General features: G+C 46.2%; 1 protein-coding gene across 1 annotated transcript in view; it reads right to left on the reverse strand.

Moving 5' to 3' along the window:
- The window catches only part of LOC129385858 (uncharacterized), a 38,233-nt gene that overhangs the window by 9,984 nt on the left and 5,358 nt on the right, over window positions 1-22,891 (reverse strand). The window contains exons 4-6 of the mRNA XM_072289467.1: window positions 15,697-15,844; window positions 12,952-13,200; window positions 3,465-3,641 (exon numbers count right to left, since the gene is read on the reverse strand). Of these exons, the coding sequence (XP_072145568.1) occupies window positions 3,465-3,641; window positions 12,952-13,200; window positions 15,697-15,844 (574 nt within the window). The remainder of the gene's footprint in view (window positions 1-3,464; window positions 3,642-12,951; window positions 13,201-15,696; window positions 15,845-22,891) is intronic.

Genomic DNA, 22,891 nt, shown 5'->3' on the forward strand with positions numbered 1-22,891 from the left:
TCGTTTATGTCAGCAAAAGCAAAGTTAAGTGTAGGAGATCCTTAGATTACAACGCTTTCTGCTAAATTTTGCTAGTAACGCTATCGCAATTGCGAAAACCAAATTTGGGAAACGAATAAGCTGCCGTCAGCCACAGGCGTAAGCACTACCGCTTTCTCCGTTTCTGAAAGAACGAACTTCGGAACGTCGTAGTTCACGCTTGCCCCAGCGTTTTCACAACATGCACAAAAAGCTAATTGAATGTGTGGTCCTCTATATATATCGCAGATACGTTCCACACACTAGGCACCACGTGCTTGCACACAAAGCAATGCTCGCGATGCAAGATCACGCGTCATGACAACTATCAGCATGCATTCCACCGGCGGGGCCTAGTTACCAAAGCACCGCAAGGCAGACGCTTAACGTGAAAGATCCAGGTTCGACTCCCAAGGGGTACTAGATGTCTGTTTGTGCACTTACCTCTACTGCTTATTAAGTCTTCATTACTTGAACTTAACACTTAAGTTCTCGTGCGGTTTCTCTCTATCCATTGTCTACTTGGCAAATACGGTTTCAAGTATAAAGAATTTGGCCCCCAGGATCCCTTTATTCAACTACCTCTACGTTATGTATTTGTTACCGTAAACTACCAATATAGTACTGTCACAGTCTCTGGGTCATTTGCGATGACAATCCAAATAGACAACATTATTTGCTCGGCCGCGCTCACATTAATCAAACACTTCTAGCACAACATCTTTTTTTCAATAGCGACCACAATTTTTTCTCTATTTTTATTTCTCAAATGCGCAATACACCGAACTTGCAGAGTATGACACATCTACAGGGCCCAGTGATAAGTCCAAGCTAGAGACCTTGCACCATTTCTCACTAGGGATGCCCTCTGGCTACCAGAGATGCAAGGTCACACACATGTATACCTAGGACATCGTGCCCACCATGTCACCGATCGCTGCGCGTGGCTTGGACAAATCATGCTATGCAATACGCGCAAAACCGCACAGAAAACAACATTATCAGTGTCTATTTAGCAGTAAATGCGAAAGAAAGGCTTTAGCATTCCGTCGTACTTCTTTGAGGTCGAGGATCCGTCATTTAGGCCGCGTTCCCCGCAATGGAAAGCAACACGTCCTGCCTCTTCGAAGAGTGAAGGGCACGTGAAGTAGGCCAGGAGCAAACTGCCATACACATTTACGAATTTCTAAGCTGTGCTATCGCTTCTCTACCTCTGCCACGTTTACTGGCTTCACACGCTTGACACACAGGCACCTTTTTGTACTTTGAAAATGGCAATGCTCAAACGTAAAAAAAGAAAAGGTCAAAAGTAAGGTCCGTGACGCGGACGGGATGCTACGCCTTGGCTACGATATGCGAAAACGCCGAAAGGAAGTGCCGCTCGCGAATGCTATTCAAAGGTAGTGGAGAAAGTTTACATGGTTGCACGGATGCTCGCCATCTGGCAGCATGCCAATCGGCATTTAAATTCATAATGTCTCTTCTAATAAGGCACCCATTGAGCGGGAATAAGAACGACAAAACAACGTCCGCGGCTTCAGATGAGACTAAGCGATTGGCGATCTTACCGTTCAACGACAGCGAGACAGTATCGTGGGCGAATCAGGATTAAAGCAGGCGGCCGTTGCACGGCTATATTGTTACTGAAACGCGGTATATGCAACGGGAGCGTCCTGGTTAATCTTACCGGAGCCCAGTAAACTCTGCGCATGCGCAGTCATAGTAGCCGGCAACGATAAAGCTCACGGTAAATCGGTAACGACATACTAGAATTGTTGCGCGCCACTACCGGAAGCGTCCAACATTCAGCGATCAAGTTAGCCAATCCGCGCCCAGAATTTCTCATACAGATATACCTTGGTTTGCGGTGTTGGCAGGTAACGATTGCAACTAAACTAAAGCGCATTCATGTATACCACCCAGATACGCACCTCCTGCGGTGCCTAAATATACTGTTTGCGAGAATATGTCCTTGTCTTAGATAGGTGCAACGGTATTTCACTCCAGTGTCAGGAATAAGCAACAGAAAAGGCGAAGTCGGGTAGCGAACTACAACCGCTATAGCTTCAAGTTTCAGACATCATAATTCTCGAAGGAGTACAAGAGAAAAAAAAAAAGAGGAGACCCGGCGATGTTACGTCTGCAGATTGAACGCATCTAAACAGGCAATCACAAATATTGGCATTATGTTAAGAAGCAGGTATAGGTCACACTGACAGTGAGGCCGTGAACAAGCGACGGAGTCCACGTTTGTTTTTTTTGTTTCATACAACGCAAGCCAGTAAACAATGGGAAGTATGCCATCGCATTTTTCGCTAACGCGCCAAGTTCGCATGAATCTTTGTTCCATGAAACTTAGGCCTAAAGTTATGGCTCGGCGCAGGACACGCCTTCATGTATTGGAACCTTCTCGAATGTCGTTGCCGATTGTATAGCGAAGGAATGTTGCTATAAAAGATTAAGTACGAGACGTGAATAGTGGAGCTCAATCTGAAACGTGATTTCACTGAGTACAATCACCCGCCTAATCACCCGCCTAATCAATGAGTAGTCACGCGCCTAATCCGTACATAAGATGCTATCGCTGTGCTTAAAGTGTGGCCTGTTTTTATGAGCACAACTTTACCCAATGCAGCGGAAAATTGCTGACTCACGGTTTCGGCACAGTGCGTTTCTTGGCCTTTACTACAACACGACAATAGGAAAGCTAGAGCGCTATTATTCCCCGTCGCAGTGTGTATACCACCGGAGGGTGCTTTCGGCGCCATGGAGACGGACTTGGCTGCACGGCGCGTCCTTTCATCTGTTCTTTGCCATTCCTTGTAGCAGTCACCACTCTTTGTCAGACGCACTCGCAGTATTTTTTACCAGTTTACGCGAACCATGAGGCTTCCTGTATTGACTCTCACCTTTCGCAATATGACGGAACCGCAACGAAATGTGAGCTTTTATATCGATGATTAATTAATGGTGTTTTATATTATTTCGCATAATAGTTGCCAAGTAGCAAGACAGAGAATCCGCGTTGGTTTCCTTTGTAGCTTCGTGCTGCATACGGGTGGATGTGAATTTTTCCTTTCATGAACCTTCATCTGCCTTGAGGAATTTCGCAGAACTGGTTTGCCATATTCATAGACCATGTTGAGCCTTTTTGTCGGCCCGAAGGCGTCGGTAGCAACGATCATTAACACGAAGTGTCACTTCTTTTCTGAATTACAATGATGCAGAGCGCTTCTAATAAATTGTGGCTGAACAAGGCGTCACAACATGGCGCTATCAATGATGCTACTGCCGTTCGCATCTCCGGATGTTCCAGCATTCCGTAATTGGTGACAGTAGACCGTATGGATGATCTCCATAGTGCAACGCTCATTTAGCGCAGGCGGTCTGCCATAACCATACTGAATGATGTGCTTAGATCACTCTAAGAAATTGCTGCTCCATACCATGTCCAGATGTGCAAGCGTGGCTGAGATGCAGGGCTTGAAGAGGATTTGGGTGAGCGGGACACTGACGTCGTCACTGAAAATGTAGAGCAAAGCACCCATCTCGATTGAGACGCCCGCTATGGCGTAGTCAGAGATGAGGCGGCTTTTCTCTGAAACCATTTCGGCGTTGCGCACCTGCGAAAAGCCGTATGAAGCCATGCTAGAAAGGCAGCTTCCACAATGACTGTGCAACAAAACGCATGAGCTGTCAAGTTTTCTGCGAACAACATCATTCGCGAGCTGCGAAATGTCGTTAAGTTATGCGAACTTCTCAGCGTTGTGTTATGCGCGTAGTACAACTCGGAAAGTTCAGCGACCCCCCCCCCCCCCCCCTCTCCTTAGCAGGAATAACAACGCTCATTTATTCTTTACCTCCTTAGTGCAGAACTGTAGTTCAAATTCAATCGAAGACCTTATTCGAACCGCCATTTCGCCGAATTCGAACCTAGACAAGAATCTCTCTTCATCAACGCTTCTCAAAGAGAGCCTCAACTGAAAAAAGAAAAGTTATGATGACTTGTTCTTTTCCATATGGTTCAAGCATGCAGGGTGTCTCGGACTGCATAAATATATTAGCTGAAACAAATCAACTCTGTTTACGGAGTCTTAATGCCTCAGTAAGAGCAGTTAACCACTTGCCAAGTCAGCGGCCAAAGCAAATTGGGACAGATGTTGCAGTGTTCCCGTAAGCAACTTGTTGCACTTAACCAACGTGGCTGCGATAAAAAAAAAAAAAAAACCGGGAACACATCGTATCGTGTGAAACAAGAGCAGTCGTTTATTCTGGGTATGTGCAGTAATTAACACTGTGTTAACATAGTTGAAGCATCAACATGCTTGTCCAAACTGGCAACGACCGGTCACTTAGCAGCAAACTAATTGCGCAGAAATTTTATAGAGGGTGTCCCAACTCTCATGCACAAATATTTAAAGACGTTCAAATGCCACGTAGCTCGAAAGAACCAAACTAATGTGTTTCGCCGTCGTATGGAGATACTCAGAATACCTCTTGCATTTCTTCTAGTCCCATTATTTGTCCTAATTAATTAATCAACTTCTCAAATAATATAATTAGAGGACAAGCGACAAGAAAAACACTGTAGAAGAACATGAAAACCTCACGATACAGCTTTCTCTTGCCCCAATACGTGCTACATAAAAGTGTTTTTCCGAGCCCCGCTCCACCGACCATCAGGTTACACTCGTCTGGTTCCCGGCTCATGTAGGCACCGTCCACCCGCACCTCCCCAACCTCAACGTTAACCGCGCGGGAGAAAGGCAGGCTGCCCCCACCGGTAGGGATCGCCTGACACGCTACAATGATCTTGTGAAGTCCTTCTTAGAGCGTAGAACCTTCCCCGGCCCACACAACAAACTATCCCGAGCGCAGGCTACAACTTTCCGCCTGCTACAAACCAATACTTACCCCTCGTTACAACTTTATAACAAGATCTACCCAGACATTTACCTCAATCCCACGTGCCATATTTGCAAGACACAGCCAGCCACACTTCCACACATGCTTTGGGACGGTACACACCAATAACCCGACACTAACCCCACGACCCTCTCGTCGAGATGGCACGCTGCCCTGCGTAGCCCCAACCTTGACGACCAACTCTGGGCGACCCAGTAGGCCTGCGAGGCGGCGAAGAGGCAACACCTCGACGTCCCCACGTGGGAGGCCTAGGCCCAGCCACCATCTCTTGCTGGTTTCAATAAAGTTTATTCAGTCAGTCAGCGTGAAAGAAGCACACGAACACACGCAGAAGTGCGCGCGACATGCCGCTCGAGGGGCATAGTGCGTATTCGTGGGCGTCTTTCACGCTCTATAAAAAATAACTTATGGGGTGTTACGCGCCAAAACCACGATTTGATTATGAGCCACGCCGTAGTTGGGGACTCTGGAAACTTGGACACCCTGGGGTTCTTTAACGTGCACCTAAATTTAAGTACATGGGTGCTTTCGCCTTTCGCACCTTTCACGCTCGGAAAAAACACTTTTATGTAGCACATATTGTTTGAGATGGCTATATCGGGAGTTTTTCGTGTCGCTCTACAATTTTGTGATTGACACTTTTCATCTAATTATAATATTTGAGAAGTTGCTTAAATACTAAGGACTAATTATGTAATTAAGTGACGGCAAACACTGTTACCTTGGTCCTGTCCAGCTACGTGGCATTTGCATATTTCTTAAATCTTGATGTATGATGATTGGGACACCCTGGTCTGCCCACGAAGGATACACAGATACACAGTAGAAGCAGATTATTCGGACAGAACCCATGTAAGGTGGCTATCCGAGTTTACGAATCGCCTAGAGGCGTCACGTGCGAGTAATCCAGCCACGCTCCTGCTTCGCGCTTTCCTTCGGACACACTGCGCCTTCTGGCGGTGCCGTTGCGAAGCGCGCGCATACCCAGTGCCACACACACACGTTAGCGTCAAAGAGGTTCGTTGAAATCAGCGCTGAAGACGACGGCAGCACGAAAGCGGAACGGCATCTACGTTCGGACAAAGGGGCGAAATGAAAAAAGTAAAGAAAAAGATGCCCAGTGCACCGCTCTTTAGGTCCAAGGTAAAAATGACCACAGTTGGTCAAAGCTAACCTGAAGTCCTCCGCTACGATGGGCGTGGTAATAAATGTAAAAACCCAGAGATATTTCTTTTTGCCACCTGAAATTTATTCAGAACATCAGACAAAAGAAAACCGCACCTGAGTGCGCATGTCATTAGGTTACTTGGAATTGATCAGCATGTATTTGCGTTTCCATACTCTTACAGAGAGATAGAACGTTCTAATACACAGTTGTGATGCTACCTTTGCATATGGAAGGCCATCGTCTGTTTATCGTCTTTCGCGCTTATTTCAAATATGCATCCACTTCAGCTCAGCCAGCTTTCTACCTTATTAGGTTCAATAAAGTACGTCACATACCCAAGGGCACACACCCTTTCGAACGTCCCACATTTTAAACTGCACAAGGTGCTGGTTCTGCCCAAGTTTTTGGCGAGATAGCTAGACAGCCACTAAGGAAACCAGGGCCATATAAGGCAAACCTATCCCATGGTGAAATGATTCCAATGCTCTGACGTCAAATTTACGTAACCGATGACGAAAGCTTCGGGCGGTGACCCGCAGCGTTGTTTGAACAGCCCAACCAAATGCTGCCCTCGTTTATATGAAGTCACTTTCGTTTGCTTTGCGAGAAAATAGCTTTTCTATCCTTCACCTGTTTTTCTTATCTATTCGGCTGACATGAGGTGAGAAGCACGCCGGTGTGCAGGGAGTTTTGATGAGTTCGAGATCTAGCCGTTAAACGAGAGGGTGTTAGGCATGGGACAATCAAGCACACTTTACTTACCCCTAAATATGTTAACGTGTTTATTTTGCTGAGTATGTATGGATGTTTGTCTTGACGTTGTGTCTCTAATGGGTCGAATTTCACTAGAGATTTCCGTCTATAATGTTCATGTACAGTATCTCGAGGTGCTCTTGACCAGACGTCCATCCTGTGACACATTATATGGCAAAGGGTCACGCCAATTCTCCCAATGTATATGGCATGACAGGTTTTCGGGCATTTTCAAAGGAGGGTTGTTTTGAGTAGTGTACAGCCTTTCACTATTTATTGTTAAGCGTTGGCTTCGACTGAGCGTCGTCTACCCTGAGGGCTCTATACCACACATGGGGACATTAATGATCATGTTCTTATCAGAAATCTCCGCAAATCAGTCATGACGCCAACAAGCCACTACGAATTTGCGACTATGAACTGCGACTGCTGAAAGCGACTACGAACAGTGTCAAGCTTTGCCGTGCTCATCGAATCATCATCATCATCATCATCATCATCATCATCATCATCATCATCATCATCATCAGCCAGGTTATGCCCACTGCAGGGCAAAGGCCTCTCTCATACTTCTCCAACTACCCCGGTCATGTACTAATTGTGACCATGTTGTCCCTGCAAACTTCCTAATCTCATCCGCCCACCTAACTTTCTGCCGCCCTCTGCTACGCTTTCCTTCCCTTGGAATCCATTCCGTAACTCTAATGACCATCGGTTATCTTCCCTCCTCATTACGTCTCCTGCCCATGCCCATTTCTTTTTCTTGATTTCAACTAAGATATCATTAACTCGCATTTGTTCCCTCACCCAATCTGCTCTTTTCTTATCCCTTAACGTTACACCTATCATTCTTCTTTCCATAGCTCGTTGCGTCGCCCTCAATTTAAGTAGGACTCTTTTCGTAATCCTCCAGGTTTCTGCCCCGTACATGAGTACTGGTAAGACACAGCTGTTATAAGCTTTTCTCTTGAGGGATAATGGCAACCTGCTGTTCATGATCTGAGAATGCCTGCCAAACGCACCCCAGCGCATTCTTATTCTTCTGATTATTTCAGTCTCATGATCCGGATCCGCTGTCACTACCTGTCCTAAGTAGATGTATTCCCTTACCACTCCCAGTGCCTCACTACCTATTGTAAACTGCTGTTCCCCTCTGAGACTGTTAAACATTACTTAAGTTTTCTGCAGATTAATTTTTAGACCCACCCTTCGGCGTTGCCTCTCCAGGTCAGTGAGCATGCATTGCAGTTGGTCCCCTGAGTTACTAAGCAAGGCAATATCATCAGCGAATTGCAAGTTACTAAGGTATTCTCCATTAACTCATATCCCCAATTCTTCTCAATCCAGGTCTCTGAATACCTCCTGTAAACACGCTGTGAATAGCATCGGAGAGATCGTATCTCCCTGCCTGACGCCTTTCTTTATTGGGATTTTGTTGCTTTCTTTATGGAGGACTACGGTGGCTGTGGAGCCGCTATAGATATCTTTCAGTATTTTTACATACGGCTCGTCTACACCCTGATTACGCAATGCCTCCATGACTGCTGAGGTTTCGACTGAATCAAACGCTTTCTCGTAATCAATGAAAGCTATATATAAAGGTTGGTTATATTCCGCACATTTTTCTATCACCTGATTGATAGTGTGAATATGGTCTATTGTTGAGTAGCCTTTACGGAATCCTGCCTGGTCCTTTGGTTGACGGAAGTCTAAGGTGTTCCTGATTCTATTTGCAATTACCTTAGTAAATAGTTTGTAGGCAACTGACAGTAAGCTGATCGGTCTGTAATTTTTCAAGTCTTTGGCGTCCCCGTTCTTATGGATTAGGATTATATTAGCGTTTTTTCAAGATTCCGGTACGCGCGAAGTCCTGAGGCATTGCGTATACAGGGTGGCCAGTTTCTCTAGAACAATCTGCCCACCATCCTTCAACTCGGCTCATCGAATCGGCAAGTCCTAATTCCTGATTGGTTGAAAAAGGAGCTACGGCTTTTCTGCTTGCCAAATTACCAAAATGGCGGAATTTGACAACATGAGTGATTCCGCTGTGTCAAGGATAGCGAAATTGCTGGAGGAACGTTTGTAGCTTCGTAGAGCTCCAGGTATATTCAAGCTGCCGTAGTCTGCATGGTGTTTAAAGAATGGGGTATCTGAAATGCCGTGCATGACACCAAAGATCAGATGCTCCGGGTCTGTTGATAAAGCTTAGGAGGCTTGCGACGATGATTTTCGCCTATTCCACACTTGCTTGAATGTAAGAAATTGTTTTAATGCGTAAGAATTCTACAGCTACTTTCCTCGGAAATATGTCAGTCTGTCCGTCTGTCTGTCTGTAGCGGGTGACACGATGCATTCTATAGGTATACATGCGGCTCTACGGCGTTATATATGTGAATGCCTTATGACTACATATGACTTCTGAGATTTATGATTATGACTATATAGAGTGTGTACTGAAGCATAATTAAGAGTAAATAAGGTTGAAACTAAGACTAAATAAAACTTCTTAAGATTAGGGACGCGTAAAGTAGCGTAATGGGAATTAAATAATTTCTAAGTGCAATCAAGAATATTCAGAGTAAGTTATTACGCCTAATGAAGCCTATGTAAGAGTGCTTAAGAATATTCTGCTCAGCTTATTTTCAATTGAGTAGCATTAAACTGAATAAGACTAACCAGGTTTAACCAACGGAAATCAATATGACCTTAGCCTAATATAAGAAGTGTCCTGATTATACTACTTAAGCACAGTCAAGGTTAATAAGGATATTGAAAATAATTCATACAGAAATATTTAAATATAATTAAGATCAATTGCAATCACAATAATTCCGCCCACTAAATATGATTCCGACTAATAGTTTCCCCAATTATGTGATTGCCATAGGTCATCTCAATACTTCAAGGAAATTGCGTCATCCATGACCCAGGGAGCCATGATGTGTGTAATATAAGCGGAAAAGGCCACATCGCTGAATCTACTATATCAAATCTTGTACCAGCTGCAAACGTGGCTTCGGCGTAGCATTTTAGAGCATAGTTCTTAGACGCCCGTTCCTGTGTCGAGCGTCGGAGTAAACCAGTGAACGAGCACAGAGAAGAATGAAGGAGCGAACCTGCGAGGGGGGAATGAAAGACATTGGGAGCAAAGTGGCGGATGAGAGTAAGGCGCAAGCTTGAGAAGAAAAAACGTAGTGCAGCCACAACAGCTACGAGATGGCGCCAGAGCAGCGCCCGTAGTGTGGGAGGTCTGTCTGCGGTGGCGGCTACCGCGAATCGCGCCCGCGCGTTAGCCATGCGCTACCTCTCGCGATCTCCCGATGAGCGAGGCGGCGGCGCCCCACTTTGCTCCTTTAACAGCGTGCCACGTGATTGCTTGTGTCAGCCAATATATCGCGAAATGAAAACGGGTATAGAGCTGCGATCAAATTTCGCATTAGGGAGTGTCGCAATCGTCGGTGATTCTTTTTATAGAAATGTCTTGGAGTACGTCGCACTAGCAGGTAGTACACGCAGCCTGCGAGCCACGCAATCGCTGTTTATCAGTGTAAAGTGTGGCATCACAGGAAGTTTGTTTATCGCCCTCTGAACTCCAGTGCTAACGAATTTATAACAAACATATTAATTTTCGAAGTGTCCGTCGAAATGAATTGGGGTTCCAGCTACATTAGTGCTGCAATGCATGAAGCAGCGGTTTCCTAAAAAAAACTGTTGGGACGTCAAAGCATTTCGTCTGACGCTTTGAAAATTAATATCGAGGAAATGCTGCTGTCCAGAGAATTCGTTCCATTTGGATACGCCATGCGAACTCAGCGGCTATAATTCGTAGGTTGAAATATTTGGCGCAAAGTAACTAATCAAGAAATGAATCAAGAAATACGTTACTTTATCAATTAAACATTTTGATTTTTCGTGGAAGTAAGGGCCACCTCATTGAGAAATTTGGATCATGGGTTAAAATTGTGCTATCTACCATAGACAATGTTTAACAAATTTGGTGCGGCTAAAAAACACGGTATAAGTCTTGGGATTGAAACGATGCAAACTGTTACAGGCGAATTTCTGTGCACCGTATAATTATTACAGTGTTTAAAAATAATTTTAATACAATTTAGTAAGTTTCTAAGTAAAGATAGCCTAATATTACCTGAGAAACTTGGCTTCGCAGCAAACATGTCGGCCTCTAAAGCCTTGGTAACAGTGGCATAAAATATTACCAGTGGTGATCATAACAGTAAGTTGCAATTGTTGTTTACTTAGATATCGAAAAGCCCTTCACTAAAGCTGGTCAGTGCATATTATTCAAGAAATTGAATCGCATGGCGTAGTTAGCAACACTCTTCAATTCCTTACAAGCTACCTGTCATTGCGGAAGAAGAAAGTGTCCTTTGAAAGCATCCACTCTTCATACTGCAGTGTCTCAAGGATCAGTGTTGGGAGCAATTCCCTGTTATTTTCTGTTTATTCAAGCGACCTACCCAAAGCTCTGCGCACCTCTAATGTACTAAAATATGCAGATGATGCAACTCACGTATTGTTTGTTAATTCGCTTCCGCAACTGCAAAATAATACTACCTCCGAGTGACAGGCTGTCTCTAGCTAGTTCTCGCAAAATGACCTAACAATAAATGTAAAAAAAAAGAAAACTCTAATTCTTCACTCCGGGAGAAATATATAGAAAACATTTCTGCTGCTGCTAAATTGCTCTCATGTGGTCGCCGGACTGAAGCAGTGTATGCACTGAAGTCTCTAGAAGTCATTTTCGATGAATACCTGAACTGGAATAAACAAACAGACAGCGTCTGTAAAAATACCTTCCAATTGCTTCACTTCATATAAATCGCGGTCATACTTCGCTTGCAGTGTACTGAGAGTGCTATATTTTTCATTGTTCTACAGCCACATTCCCCATTGCCCAGAGTCGTGGGGTTTTACACACGCTTCCTACTTATCACCACTACGTCTTCCACAAAACCGAGCTTCGGGTATCATCGCGTGTACACTGGTCACTCATCCTGCTAACGAAATCGGTAAGGAGTTAGGTATACTATTCTTCACTGTTCTGTGCAAAAAGTAGAAAACGTTTTTGGTAGACAACATAACCATAGTCCACTTCCTTCTAGCGTGTTCATGTCAGCACTTTGCTATGCGAGACAACAATCAAATGTTAACTGCAATTCACCGATGTGACGCATTACCACAACACCATAAAACTGAACGCGTCTGTGGCCCTATAGGGCCAGAGACATGTTCCATTTTGTGGTGTTTAGGTTTGGAAAGAATTACCACTTACATTAAAAAATGCCAGAAACTTCAAATTGTAATCTAAGCTGTTTTACGTAAATCAACGAAATATTCTCGAGTGACCTACCAGAAAGCTTACTGGCAGTTGTATATGAAAATCTTCAATTTTCACGACCAATTGATTTGTATATCGAACTATTCAATTTTTACGTATCCCACGTTTCTTTTCCTCTTTAAGTTGGTTCCTGTAACCTATGAGTAGATATAGATTGCTATGAACCGCAAAATAGCTTCATGAATATCATTTTATTTATTGTGTACACGTTTTCTACGTTCCAATAATAACGCTCCTTGATTGATGATTCATTAATTGGGTGACTAAATCAATCATTCGTTGCATGAGTCAAAGTTATGCGGCTTGAAATAATGTGTACGCATCATCCGAGAAATCCCACTGGTGAGTTTCGGCAGTGACCTTTTTCAATTAGGAACGCATTCGATTGCTCACTTTCTCTTACTGAAGAAAAAGCTGCGATTTCAACAGCGATCTTGTTTATAAGTTTTAAAAGTATGGAAATATCGCTGCGTGTTTGTTTCACCAGCAATAAACGTTTCATTGCTCCCGGTGAAAATTGCTTGCGCATTACACTCGAAATTACGTTAAAAACTAGTGAATATGGCAGTCAAAGTCAAGTTCATTGAACCCCTTTATAAACAGCAGAAAATTACATGTCTGCACCTCTTTTCATTGCAGAAAAAGCTGGATCAATTTCAGACCCAGCGAGAAATTTCTTACACAACGCGACACGAGTGTCCCACTAGGCAACGACACACCAACGTACCAGGCTCGGGAAGCGTGCGTCGGTGGAAATGAGTGTTGTCGGTGGAATGACCGTGCAGCTGGCTATGTCGGAATGCCAGGCGTTGGTGGAGGAGATGGCAATCACAGTGTCGGCCCCGGACTGACGATCTCCGGCCATCTTGATCACGGCCTCGTACTCGTCAAACGCGTCCACGGTGTCGTAATTGAGGCCACCGATGGCGATGACCGTTCTCTTGGTTTTGTCGTCTCCTTGGATGCCCCTGAGTTCCTGAACATAAATGGCCGAGCGATTTGCACCCGGAGCACTGCTAAAAACGGTGCAGCACACTGACAGACCGGCCGAGCGTGCGGCTGGTGCTTCTGAACGACCAGCTTGAAGCGACATCGAACCGACAATTTCGGCCGATTGCTTTCGAGCGCTCAGAAGTGGTCTGAAATGCGGTCACATGTTTGGCTGGCTAAATGCGGATCGCTTGCAGTACGTTCACCCGGTGTTGCCCCTCCCATCGGCTCGAGCTGACAGTGCTCACGGGTGTCCCGAAATATAATAACCAGCACGGTTTTAGGAATGGCCTCTCATGCGGGGCACAGTTACTTGAGCTCACAACAGATATGCGCACTAAGTGTAACTTACAAACTTATTACTTTTTTCTAGATTTTTCGAAGGCATTTGACCGCGTCGGAGATTGTCGCGTAATGTCAGAACTCTCCGAACTCAAGTGGCGCGGGCTTACCTAGTCATGGCGCCGTAACTTTCTGCCTAATCTTCAAGAGTGCACTATTGAAAACAACTACTCTTCCTTCGTAACAGACGCGTCGTCTGGTGCACCACAGGGTAGCGTCTCGGTCCGCTGCTTTTACCGCAGAATGCGTCCTCTATTCCATAAATAGTCGCCGTCGACTGCTTGATTTATCGCCCAATTAAAAGTTCAGTTGATCCTCTGGTTCTCCAGCTAGCCATTTAATGAATTATTAGCTGGTGCAATAAATGGCTAATGATTTCATGTACCTCATTATGCAAAGAAATGTCGTTCACCGTGAAGCCGACAACTTCCCCGTATACTTAACATATTAATAATTACGCTGTTGCAATGCCTACACAGTATAAGTATCTAGGAATTCTATTCCCATCGAGTCTTTCTTGGTCAGCGCACATAACATTCATTTCAGCTAACGCCTCTCAATCGTTGGGATGCTTGCGAACAAACTTAAGAAATACCCCTTGTAATTTTCGCCCGACACCTTATCTAACACTAGTTCGTCCCCAACTCGAGTACGCTTCTCCCATTTAGTCCATCGCAAATATACTGAATTGAAATGCTCAAACGAATTCAGAACTGGTCAAGTCTGCTCATCTCACGCGATCACAGCTGCCAACCCAGTGCAACAAAAAAGGAAACTTTCATTACAATCCTTCAACACTTTCCGAGATATCGCCCTTTTAAGTTTCACAAATTCATTCACTCCGCTCTAACGCCAGTATGCTCGAAAGGACCCTAATCCACGTCCCCCAGGCTTCATAATCATTTCATCTGTGAACCCATTTACGAATGTACACATGCCGTCAAGTTTTAGAACTTTCTCGCGGATGCCATCACATGCCTGTCCAACTGCGATTCATTCCATGACGCCTGGACAGACTATACAACAAATAAAATGTGAGATTTTACGCTTGTCACACCATGCTTTCTTGTATTTGCGCTATATTTTGTACCTCATTGTCGCGCTATTACCGTTATATCGCTCTGCTGCGTTAGTACCGTTGTTAATGCGCTCTAACACTCTGGTCTTGGTAATTACGCGAGTGGATTGAAAATACTCGGTGTGAACTGGTCCTTTTTACTATTTTTTTACTAATCATCCGTAAGTAATTTTTCGCACCTCGGTTGTAGCTATAGTTGAGTTATGTAAACTACTACTGTTCTATGTATGTCACATATTCTATGTATTTTCTAAGTATTATCTATGTATTTTCTATGCACTACCCCCTTACACAATGCCTCAATTGGAGACATTGTGTAAGGTATTTTTAAATAAATAATAATTCAATAAATATGAACAAGCTATGGTCAGATAACGACTGCTTTCTCGGCGGCACACTTTAAACACAGTTCACCCTCACTTCTTGCTATTCGTCATGTCAGCAAAAGTAAATTCAGCCATCGCTTACTGGTATCTTACGCTAAGGAACGTATTACCACCGATTTGTAAAATTACTAAGATCAGATGTTTGCGTTGACGCTATTAGGCCTACAATGCTAGCAGAGGCAAAGGCGTTATAACTTGTATCTACGACATGACCCCGCCGCATCTGGCGTTTTTCATCCTATGGTGATATGAAACGCTGTAAAAGCGCAATTGTCATTGCATCGATAATTCCTTTCTCCGCTCCAGTGGAGTAGACCTTACGTGAAAATGTCGATCGCGCGGCATATCTGCCGCAGTTCCCGGCGAAGTGCGGCATGTGTATCAGGGTAGGGTGTCCCACACAGCTGTAGCAATCAAATGGTATTGCTGTCCCTGCGTTGACGGTCATCTTACCGTGAAATGAAGAAGCGCACAAACAAACGGCACTCTTGTCGCCCAAGTACAGAAGTTGCTTCTGTCACTAGCGCCTTCGCGTTACGCGGAAGGGTGTCGAACGAGAGGCCTTGCCTTCAGCTTGAACCGAACGAGGCTCAGAATCAGGTTCTATGAGCCAGTGGACCAGTGGAACCAGCCGAAGCTAACAAGTTAATACTTTGACGCACTAAAGCGGTCCTACCTCGAGCAAACCCAAGGCGTTCCGAACCATGCGCTTAAGGTCTTGCACTGCGCCGATGACATTCAGGGAACCGTAGTTTACGACATTTTTCGTTTGAAGATCCTCCAGCGCTGCCTTTGCATTCGCCACCAGCTGGCCGTTTGCCCCACTGCAATGAAAGCGAATGACAGCCGTTTCGTTTATAGAATTTACGCATACGAATGCACAGTAGAGCAACATTTTGGGTAGGGAAATTTTTCGAGCAAGCGATGAGCCTAGACGGCGAAATCCATTTATTACTCCGCTGATCGATACGAAGGTTCAACAAATTCACGGCATTACCGATTGGCGATGCAGCCGGGCGGTGTGTGCAGGCGTGATCAGTGTAAGGCTGCGGTGTCTCAGTAGAAGAACGGTTCATCAATGTAAAGCCCCTCTGCAGAGACTTTCAGCACATGACCTCGCTTACCTGGACCTGATAATTCGGCGGCTCGACGCCGAGATCGCAATGATAAGAAGGTTGTCAGTACTTTATCGAGAAACTCCAGGAGATGTCATTTTAATAGTGGTGCTAACACATCTGCAAACATCCGAAGCCGAGCATCAGTGATGGCCAGTTAACTGCCACCACAGAAAGGGGCCACGTTGGTCACGCCATTCCATTCATCGACCGAAGTTGCTAACTGATAGTGGTGCCTTTTCTTGGAAAACCTGCGGTGAAGCTGACCCAGACATGTACAAGATGATTTGAAAAAAAAATTAAGAATAAGATATTGAATATTACGCGAAAAAAATGCTCCATAGTGTACAAAATGCTTTGATATTGAAACAAGAAGTGAAACCGAGGGGCCAGATTTTTTTGTTAACCATATCATAAGAAGCCAACAAAGACACCAAGGAGAACATAGGGGAAAAAAATGCCTACTTACTGATGGCATTAATGGAATGATAAATTAATGTGAGGAGCAAACATTAATGTGGTTGAATTTATCAACAACTGGGCAGCAAAGGTTGTTGATAAATTCGACTTCGCCTGCCTCTGCTAGCCGCCTGGTTAGCTCATATGGTATAGCGGCTGCACCCGAAAGGCGGTGGTCCCGGGTTCAAGTCCCGGACCAGGACGAATGTTTCCTCAACTCCGAAGCTTTCCTTTCGAGGAAGCCGTATGGGTTTCCTTTGTAGCGCTTAGCCACGTTTGGGTGGATGTCTCATTTTCCCTTTATTAATTACTCCTCTACGCCTTGCGGATTTCCGCAGAACTATAACGTGAAAGCCTGTATATACGTTTCTGTTACCATGAAGCAATGGTCACTGGGGTGTGGATTTCAAATACACCCATACCAAGGCACTATTGTTCTCCCTGTTGATATAGAACTTCAAATACTGGTCTATGAGAAGTAGGAAATATAATCATAGACGTTTACGGCGTCTGCGGGCCTTAGAAAGTCTTGATTTAGAGAACATTTGCAAGATGGTCCAGAAGCGGGAGAAGAGGTATTTTGCTACCAAAAACTATAGTCAACATAATACCATAGGATATATCGTGCCCATTCAATAACCGTGCCTTTAGTAATACGCCTTAAGTAAGAGTGCAAAGTGCCACAGAAATGTATTTAAGTTACTGTGCGTATTAACATCTTTAGAAGCCAAAAAAAAATATGACACCGGGGACAACATAGGTGAAATTGCTTGTATTGAGTAATTGAATTACAAAAATGATAAATTAAATACGCAAGAAAGAGGATGGGAAAACGGTGCCACGGTAGCTCAGTTGGTTAAAGCATCACGCCCGTAATACGAAAACGTGGGATCATGCCCCACGTGCGGCAAGTTGCTTATTCCTCCATTTTCATCGCCAATAATTTATCATTTCTTTAATTAAATCAGTAACTACAAGTAATTTCCCCTATGTTGTCCTTGGTGTCCTCATTTGCTGGCTTCTAATGATATGATTATTAAACATCGGGCTCCTCGGTTAGCCCTCTTTCTTCTCGTTGTACGCAATAGTGTTTTGTAATGTCTGTAACACCAAATTGGAAGCACACTATATCAAGTAGATTATCTTTAGTACACTATTTAGGGTAAGCACAAGTCTGAGTTGACCTGTTCCCCCTTGCATCGTTGGGACAAGTCTTGCGTGCTTCCCTCCACGTTTCCCTTTTGTTCTCAACAGCGATGACAGACTCCTCAACAAGCGCAGTTCAACAACAGATTCTGCAACAGAAATCGCAACACCCATTGTCTTGCAATATTAAAGGGACCCTGAAACGATTTTGACGATTTTCTGCAACCGTACTGAGTCGTTAGAGTAGGTGCTTCTGATCATTAATTGACGCGTCTGAGTGCTCCGCGTAAAGCGCGAAATTTATTACAAAGTTTTAAAAACGCACGTCGCTGCCGATCGCAGCACACTGCGCGGAGAAATTTTAAACCACCCCTACCCATATGACGTCAGTGGGGCGAGCTATCCGATTGGCTGACCAGGGCGCGTGATCGATAATTTTTCCAACTTTATGGCAAACAAATGATGTTCGTAACAGTTGGAATGTTAGTTCATTTGTTTTTATAAAAGGAAAGTAACCTAAAAGGAATACACAAGAACAATTTTTCAGCACACTTAAGCACTTTCGGCACACAGCAAGTGGTATCTGCTTGTGTTACAACGTGCTCCGTTTTTGACGAGAGCTCCGCCGTCAGTGTCGGTCTGTCTTTTCGCGAGCGCTATGATTCGACTTGCGTTGTGGGACGCAAACGTAGCGACTGGCAATATGTCAAGCTGCGACATCGTGTCCCTCTGCAAGCCAGTAGACGAGCGGACTGGCTGCAGCGCATCGGACTGCCGCTATCCGATCGGTGCCAGGATTTGTGTGATTGCGGCCGTCACTTTATACCGGAAGATTACTAACGCAATAGCGTTTCACGAGTCCGGTATTAGGGTATAGGCAAGCGCAAGGGGACAGAGCCTGGGCGTATCCCCTTACGTGTCGTTTCATATAAAGTCCCTCCATCCACGTTTCCGCCGACACGGTAGCGCGTGGATGAAGGGGCTTTAGTTTCATGGGATGAACAGAAGCGCAAATGTGAATGGTCTGCACGGTGCAGCCACCTGGTGGCATAGAGCCCAACCAGACACAGTAGCAGTAACAAAATGTATTCTTCTTTGTTGCTGGTGTAAAATGTTCACAGGCGTGTAATCGTTAACACGTTGTTTCTGTAAATGTTTAAAATGTTTTACACTTGGTTAGAGCAATATTAGCTCTTTCTTTGGCTGGTTAAGCTCTGTGCCACTGGTGGCTGGACCGTGGAGACCGATCAGGCAGCTCACGTATGTGTACGCCAAAGTTCCTTTATCAGCCTGAGTTTATGCCTCCGCCTTTCCGTCGAAACGTTCAGCCAGTGTGTGGTTACCGGAATACCAGACACGTTCGGCGCTGCGACAGAATGCTCGCAACGCACGCTGCTTCGATAGCTCTCGCTTGGGGTTGACGGCCAAGCGGCTAGCAGAGAGGTTTCGCGCGGGCGGGGGTGGGCTCCAAAACAACCGGAAGTGGACGATGTGACATCGCGTCGGCACGCAGAACCAGTGAAGGCGGAGCTTAGCTCCGATCGCTCGGCGAACGAGTTGAGGAGGGAAAGCATGGCTAGGGAGGTGGGTAACTTGTAATCACTTGTAGGTCCATTAATTCGTAACGCTTCACTTTAATTGTGGTGCGAATGTTCTACTTAGGCTGTACCCTGCGCGTGTACAAAATTTGTCCGAACCGTCTCAGGGGCCCTTTAATTATACAAACACTCCAGACAAAATTTCTCCGTCGCCTTGAGGTTTCGCATCAAGCCTAAGTGAAATAAGACGCACGCTGCAAGTGGCCGGCAAGGTTTCTAGACTAGTGGATGTGAGGGTAAATGTGAGAAGGTGAGCCAGCCGAGAATAATTGTGACTCGAAGTGCGCCAGCCTCCCGCGCGCCTAATGTTGCAGGCCACGTGATAGAGAGGGCGCAAGGGAAAGGGATTTGGGACCACGGTAACACGATCAATCGTGGGCTGTGGGGAACGGGAGGATAGGGAAGAGCGAGTGAATCTGAATGGCTGTATGCGCGGATGAGCGCCTCGCGGTTATCGCACCCTATTCTGCAGGTCATCTGCGGTATTGCAAACGCAGGGGAAGCCGCGACGGCAGGTCGTGCAATGTTGGCCTGTCTTGCCGTGGGCTTAGCGCTGTAGCTCGTTTAATCTTCATATCCGGAGACACTAAATGGCAAAGGCAGCCGGAGGTGATCGCTCTGCGTGACCGGCTCTTTTCGTCACGAAAGAATTGGGAAAGCGCGTGTTTGCTGGACGTGAATGAGCCCTGATCATGTTTTCCTGTGTGGACGTGACACCTTGTTTGTTATTTCTATTAGGGGACGAATGTTTACTGTAATTTCTATGGCCGATAAAACTAAAAACTTCTTGTTGTTGCCCAATACCTTGCTATCACAATAAACCCTTTGCCTTTTGGGTGGAACAGCGACTTTTCAAATATGTGCATCTATGTATGACTAAGCGTATTTAGGAGGACATCGTCGTGCGTATTACTGGGGCCGCATAACGTAAAACTACTCCAATATGTTTTTATTCCAATCTCCTGATGTCAAATTTTCGTAACCACCGACGCAAGCATCGGGCGGCCGCCAGTAGGGTAGTCTGAACAAACCAATTGTTACGTTTCGCCTTCAACGCGCGGTAATGCCGGCGCGGCTGCAACGGACGCCGGGGCTTCGTTCAAAGCGGCGGACATTTTGGCCCGTTCGACGCCGCCGCAACGCCTCCCCGCCAAGCGTGTCCAGGCGTGTTTCAGTGCCACGTGTCTTCGTGTGTGCGTGTGTGTGTGTGTGCCCACGCTTGTCAAAGCGCGGCAGCCGGGGAGCGGAGCTCGCCAAGTGAGGTGCCAGGAGGTCTGTCCGTCGGCGGGTTGGCGATGCGTCACTACACTCGGTTCAGCATGTCTCTCGGCTCGACCGTGCGCGCCGTCGCGTGGGCTCATGCTCCGCCGTCGCGTGGGCTCATCCCGTGACCTTCCTTCTGGCCCGCGACGCCGAGAGTATAAGAGCAGCTGCCCCCGGACGCCAGGAGAGAGGCTCCGATTTGTACTGTTGAGTTACGTGCTCTCCCGTCTCTCCACTTCGGTCGACCTGACCGGCCGCTCTTTTGCTATGTTAAAATAAACAAGTTGTTCTGTTACCAGTCTTCTCTTGCTTTGCCGGGACCTTCGGATGCTTCCAGTGCCCCAGGCCGCCAGGCCAACGCTACCCTTGGGGCTTGCGACCCATTGGCAATAACGTGCGTCAGCACCGAGACCCCAACAACTGGTTGCCAGTGGTGGGATCGCGACAACGGAGGCCAGCAGCGAAGAGATGCGGTTGACTGTATGCTGAGCAGCACAACGACCATCCGGGAGCAGTGCAACGAGCCCTGTGTGATGACTGGTTGCCTGCAGCGGAACGACTGCGCTGAAGTCTTGGCTGCGAGGTTTGGTGAGTGCGGGACTTTCTTCTTCTGAGTTTTGCCAGGCTTTTGTTAGTGTTAGGAACAGAGCTGGTAATTGTGTTTGTCGTTGCTGCCGGGTTAGTTTGCGGCAAGACAATAGTAGGCAGTAGAGAAAGCAGCATTCAGAGCAGCCATGGATTTGAAGTCGTTGCGCAAACCGATATTGCTGGAGCTTGCAAGAGAGTTGGGTCTGGATGTCTCAGACAAACTCAGAAAACCAGAACTGCTAAGGGCTATTCTTGAGTTAGAAGCTGAGGATGACGAGCTGTCGGATTGCCTTGAGACCATTGAGGAGCGGGCAAAAAGACATGAGCGCGAACTTATAGAACAGAAAGAAAAAGAAGAGCGTGAACACGCTTTGGAAATGAAGCGTCTCGAGTTAGAGATGGAACGCGCTCGTAATGGAAGTCAGGCACACGGTGCAGGAGAACGAGTATTGTTCAAAATGACTGACCTGATGCGGCCGTTTAAGCTTGGAGAGGACATTGGTTTGTTCCTGGTTAACTTTGAGCGAACGTGCGAGAAGCAGGGGTTCTCTCGGGAAACGTGGCCACAGCGCTTGCTCACTTTGTTACCCGGCGAGGCGGCCGACGTAGTCGCTCGCTTGGAGAGAGAGGAGGCAGAGGATTTCGACAAAGTGAAATCGAGTCTGCTAAAAAAGTACAGGCTGTCAGCGGAGGCGTTCCGTCGGAAGTTTCGGGAAAATGAGAAAGGCAAAAGTGAGTCATATACAGAGTTTGCGTACAGGCTTATGTCAAACATGCAGGAGTGGCTCAAAGAAGAGAAAGCGTTTGGTGACCACGAGAAAGTTCTGCAGTGTTTCGGGCTAGAACAGTTTTATAGTCGGTTACCTGAGAACGTGCGGTACTGGGTCTTGGATAGGCCAGACGTTAGTACGGTGGCTAGAGCCGCTGAGCTAGCCGAGGAGTTTGTGACGCGTCGGGCTCGCGGAGCTAAGGACGGTCAAAAGGGTGAATTTGGCTCCAAGTTTGAGAGGCCGAAGTTCACGCCCATGAGAGCAAAGGGGGACACACGTAGTGCGGATGCGAGTGAAAGCAGTCCGACCGAACGTAAGGAGACGGCGGCAACCGAAGCCGAACGCAGAAAGAGGTTCGAGACGAGGCAAGCGCGCGTTTGTTATACGTGCCAGAAGCCGGGTCACTTTTCGGCGCAGTGTCCAGAAACAAAACCAAAAGTCGTGTTTTTGTCTTTATGCAGCACTGACGAGAACATGAAGCTTCTCGAGCCTTACATGCGAGACCTCCTCGTGAACGGGAAAGAGTGCCGAGTGCTTCGCGATTCCGCAGCTACAATGGATGTAGTTCACCCCTCTTACGTAGAACCCGATATGTTCACGGGCGAGTGCGCATGGATCAAGCAAGCAGTGGAAGCTCATAGCGTGTGTCTGCCGGTAGCAAAAGTGCTTATTGAAGGACCTTTCGGAGCACTTGAGACGGAGGCCGCAGTGTCATCTATGCTGCCCCCCCAGTACCCGTACCTATTTTCGAACAGGTCCGATCACCTCCTGCGCGAGAAGGGGCTTTTGTTTGGTGAGGCTAGCGTTCAGGCCTTAACCAGATCGAAGGTTCGGGAGCTCGCTGCAAAGGCGGTAGTTGCGGGACCGACGTTGTTGAACGATGAAAAAGGGTCAGAGGCGCAGCAAGCTGGTATTCAGAGCACGCCCGAACT

The sequence above is a fragment of the Dermacentor andersoni genome, chromosome 7 (assembly GCF_023375885.2).
Source record: "Dermacentor andersoni chromosome 7, qqDerAnde1_hic_scaffold, whole genome shotgun sequence".
Taxonomy (NCBI): Eukaryota; Metazoa; Arthropoda; class Arachnida; order Ixodida; family Ixodidae; genus Dermacentor; species Dermacentor andersoni.